The 4,913-nt window shown below is 34.0% G+C and overlaps 1 protein-coding gene across 1 annotated transcript; it reads right to left on the bottom strand.

Moving 5' to 3' along the window:
- Window positions 1-2,669, bottom strand: LOC143072705 (uncharacterized). Its single transcript, XM_076247786.1, has one exon. It carries the CDS (start codon window positions 2,492-2,494, stop codon window positions 470-472), a length of 2,025 nt encoding a protein of 674 aa, XP_076103901.1. The 5' UTR covers window positions 2,495-2,669; the 3' UTR covers window positions 1-469.
- Between the last annotated feature and the right edge of the window lie 2,244 nt (window positions 2,670-4,913).

Here is a 4,913-nt window from a genome sequence, read left to right as displayed (position 1 = left end):
CGCTTCTGAGTAATTTAATAACATCAACATGTAGCAAACAACAAACATAACAACATGAAATGTAAACCACGCTATAAAGTTGATTATATATTTCTAATGTCTATATAAATAATTGGCAAAACTTTTCTACTACAACTAAGTTAAATTGGTATTTTGGCATTTTAACACCTATAAATATATAACGTTTCTGTATATATAAAATCTATTATAAGGAATATATTGACACAAACAAATTTAGATCACGTACCAAAATAATGAAAATGTACTTGACTGATATGTCATGACTACATTCTTGTTTATAAACTTGTTGAACGATAACTTTCGAAGTCTTAAACAAAATAGGATAAACTTTGCGAATTAAATAGGATCAGTTCCTGTGGTAAATTCGTACACCAATATTTCTATAAAATTGTGTTTATTGTCAAAAATGTTGAAAGTAGCTTCTATAATATTTGCTGTAAGTTCTGTTCTAAACCATTTCATAAATTTTGACAACATTTCTATTTGTGTATCCGACATCTGACAGGAAAAATCTGTCTCCACATATGTGAATAGCAGCCGGATGTTCTAGTCCGTCGGTTGCATCTAGCAGCACGCGTGCATCAGATCCGTCAGACGACATTTTCATTACGTTCGAGGAATTTTGACCACATACGTATATGTTGTCTTGACTGTCAATACTGACACCTCTTGCCCAACGTATACTATCGTGTTCAATAGATAACCGGACGTTCAAATCAGAATAAAGAACCACAGCTCGTTTTTCGCCGATGCCAACGGTTTTCTGTGTGACGACAATTTCAGCTGTGCGTTGATTTATAGCGAGATGGAACGGTCGATTTTCAAACATAGCTTTACCACTACTTCTCCTGTGGACTGTATCCAAAACATGTCCATCTACTTCTATGACGCTCATTGACGGGACGGGTTTATCAAGAGGAAACAGCAGAACCAGATTACCACGTATCTCGTCAACGCCGTAGCATACTTTTCCTACAAAAACTACGTTTTGTAATAGGAGACTTTCATCTGTCATATTGAGCAGGGCAATTTCCCGATTATTTGGAAGAGTACAGGCAAGAGTATTCATATCAACTTGACAAATATCGAACGGTTCAGATGTCAAAAGGACTTTCGAAATGAAAATACCGGTATCCTTGAACATTTTGATTGTTTTGTTGTGAAAATCGCACAATATAACTTTTCCATCAGGTAGATATATTCCACCAGTAATAACGCAGTCGTTTGTATCTGAAGGCAGACGAATGTGGAAATCTCTTATCAGAACAGCACGTTTATCCAACATTGGTTTCATTTCGGCGATAGGCTTCGGAGCATCTGGTCTACCATGGGAAATTTTAATCTCTCCTAATTCCATCACAGTTGCTGGTATGTCTCTAGCTTTTGGGTTGAATCTAAATTTTATATCAATACTCTCTAACTTTGCTGAGTTTTCCATCGCCTTTTGTTTAAAATCTAAATAATTCTCACGCGCTTTGGCAACTGTTGCAACGAACTGAGCATTACTTCCATAACTCGCTGTAGCTTGAATCATCTTTCTAGAATGTTCAATGGCTGATTGGGTAACTTTGCTGTCTTGAATTCTTGACTGAATCTTATCCTTTTCCTCTTTGTGTATTTTAGTCAGGCGTTGATTAAAGTTTTCCTCCAATTTGTCAAGATGTCCAGTAATCGATCCTCTAAATGTTTTCATCTTCTTTTTTATGTCATCTTTTTTGTTGTTCAGGTTCTGATGTTGTTTGATGTTTTCATTTACAATTTCTTCGAGTGAAGATAGACACTCGTTAAATTGTTCTACTAATTTCTCTACCTCCCGAGTATTTTTTAACTCTTTAGCATAAAATTCAGTTGTAAGAACTTGGACGCATCTTCTATGTTCCAGCGCTACACAAACAGAGCAGACGAGAGTGTTATGATCTAAACAGAAGAGCTCCATATTTTGATTATGGCGACTGCAGCGAAGTTCATCGTCGGTAAGTATGGCAGGCTGGCGAAGAGCTTGGTCTACAGGCATAGTTTCGTGATCCAGAAACAATGCATTGTGGTAATTGATGCACGTCTTGCACAAACAAATACGACAATGCTTACACCAAACATCAGCACGGACACTTTCCTTGTTCTGTTTTTTGCATGGTTCGCATGTTTTCTCCTTGTTTTCGAAAGACATAATCTCCATGACATTCATTATAAATCCATTTGTGGGTAGTTGTTCTGCCCACATGGATGGTGCTGCTGTTGAATCGATTGGAATGGCGATTGCTCGACATTGTGGGCATGGGAACGAATTTGGTCTAGGATTATCGTTGTCCTGTGTATAACGATCAATGTATGTTCCTAGACATTTCTGACAAAATGAATGAAGACATGGTAGACTCTTCGGATCTGTAAACCTGTCAGAACAAATCGGACATTTCACGACGGCATCATCCAAGTTTGATTTACCATTTGGTCGTCCTTTTTCTGATTTACTCATTGTTGTTCTTCAGTAAAAATATCTTGTTTTCATTATTATTGCAACATTACTTTTTAGAATATGTACGTCCTTCCTACATTGCTAAAATATCCGAAAGTTTGATTTTCAATTAGAAAACAATAATTAAATGTTACCAATATTTCCTTTCTAATGTTTTGTATCAGTTATAATACCATGGAGCCCACGCTTAAAATAAAAGTGAAATTCAACACATTTTTACGGGACACCGGTGTTCCGAAGACAGCGTTTACAAATTTACAATAGAATTCAAAGTTAGAGCTTTCTCAACGAGAATTTAAATGTCATTTGTATAAAATCATTTTATAATTAAAACAATAGATATTTTTAAATAATACTTAAGTCCTCAAAAGTGTCCGTTGGATGACTTTGTACTGTGTATTCTCATATGACGTGTTAAATCGTCTCTTCTTTCTTTCAATTTATTCCTTTTCTTTTTCCTTCTTTTCTTTTGTGATATAACTTATCTCTTACTACGTGAATTCAGTATGTTCCTTTGTCTTTTTGTCTTTTCTTTTTTGTCTTTTGTTCATCTGGCAAACTTTGTTATTTTCATTTAGATATTTGTGTACGTTTCGAATCTTTTCTCCATTGATGGAATGCATTTATGCTATCAGCTTTCTTCATTTTAAGGGTAAAGAAAATAAGCGGCGAGTCACAATATGATCTGTGTTTTGCCCGCGAGCGCAGCGAGTGGGCTATAAAGGTTTGTCTTGTGTAGGGCGGATAGTGTATTGCAATATCTTAATACTGAAAACTGATATGTTAATTCTGATTTGAGAGCTTTTTTCGATCCATTTTTCTTTCTTTTTCGTAACATGAAGCTCATTGTGAAAGCATCGGGTTCAATTTTTATCGACAGATCAAGCATTACAAGTTCGTTGATAACTAAGGGTCAAATGAATTATGGTTCTCACAAATCTTTTTTCAATAAAAAACCCTTGAAGGACAGATCAAATTCATATAAGCGCACGAGATCCGATATTACTATCAACGTTCAAGAACTGGTCTTCTTTTAAGACATTGTCTTCGGGCATTTTGGATGATGATAAGTTCATTTAAGAAATCAACAAAAAGATAACAACAAAAGCTTTTGATACGGATTGATGTTGTTCCTATGCCATTACTAGTATTTGATATGTTTAGTAACAAAAGTTACAAAAGAGACTACAGAAGTGAAAAGGTTTTCGAAGGAAAGACAATACCGCAGCAAAAAGAGAAAACACACTCTTGGCAAAAACGGTACAAGGAAGACTAAAATCAAGCTAACTCTAGTGGTATATATATGGCATCCGTCATGTTGTCCATCTTAATTTAAATCTAGATATAAGTTACATTCGATTAAAAGCCGACGATTATTTTATTTTCGAGGGAAAAGGGGATAGGACGATCAATTGAAAACATAACTAGGTTGGAACAAAAATTGAAAAAATGTCTAGGCTCAAGACAAGATATAAATGAATATTAAGCAGCACCAAATGCAGGAAACAAATGTCTTCAAAAGTGAAAATGCAAAGCCGTGGAAAAAAATCATGTGAAGCAATAGATGAAATTAAATGATTAATCCGTACAGGAAAAATCCTTGTGAACCCAAGAATATCAAATGTTTGTCCCCTAAGATAATCACGAGAAAAAAAAAAGGATATCATTTTGTTTTCGAGAAATGGCACATATCCGTGGTCAACTGAGACACAGACATGTGTATCGTCAACTAAGCTATTGTCCTGGTTCGTAAACCGTTCAAAGAAATTACTTCAGTTTTGTGTTGTTTTTTTTTTTTTTTTTTTTGTGTTTTCTTTTTATTGAGGGAGGGATTAAAAATCTCTTTATCTCCTTCGATTACAATTATGCTTTCGTAAAGAAAAACGTTCGAAAGGACTTAAAATAAAAGCTTTATTAAGAGCCGGTACCATTAAATTATAAGCTTGGGATCTTTGAAGAGTTTGTTTTTAAAACGTGAGCTTTGCTGAGCTTTTAACCAGGTTTTCTATCCATTCATATTTGTATCAGAACCTGTTCTATCTGTAGTCAATTATATATATAAAAGAGAGACTTTGCATTTAGAATTAAAATAGTCCATGTTTTAATTGTTTTAGATAATGTTAATTGTAAAAACAAAAAGTAAAATTCTCATTTCTTTGCTTTCAAAATAAATTTCACATTAAGTCTTTGAAATAGCCTAAGGAATTGTTTCGTTATAATAATATCACTAGGCAACAATTTTGTTTTAGAATAAAGCTGAATAACTTAAAACGTCCGATTCATGATTTACATAAAATCTTTCGAAAATCAATAAAATTACATTATTATTGTTAAAATATGAAGGCAGATGGTTTTCACAGAAATCGATTTCAGACGTACAGGTAAACTAAAAATTTGAATAAAAATAATTAATGATTTC

This window comes from Mytilus galloprovincialis, chromosome 4 (genome assembly GCF_965363235.1).
Source record: "Mytilus galloprovincialis chromosome 4, xbMytGall1.hap1.1, whole genome shotgun sequence".
Lineage (NCBI taxonomy): Eukaryota > Metazoa > Mollusca > Bivalvia > Mytilida > Mytilidae > Mytilus > Mytilus galloprovincialis.
The sequence above is the reverse complement of the archived record's forward strand: the minus strand, read 5'-3'. Positions and strand labels throughout refer to the sequence as shown.

What these genes read in the sequence shown, in the direction of transcription:
- LOC143072705 (XM_076247786.1), bottom strand. Translation starts at nt 2,494, where the DNA reads ATGAGTAAATCAGAAAAAGGACGACCAAATGGTAAATCAAACTTGGAT.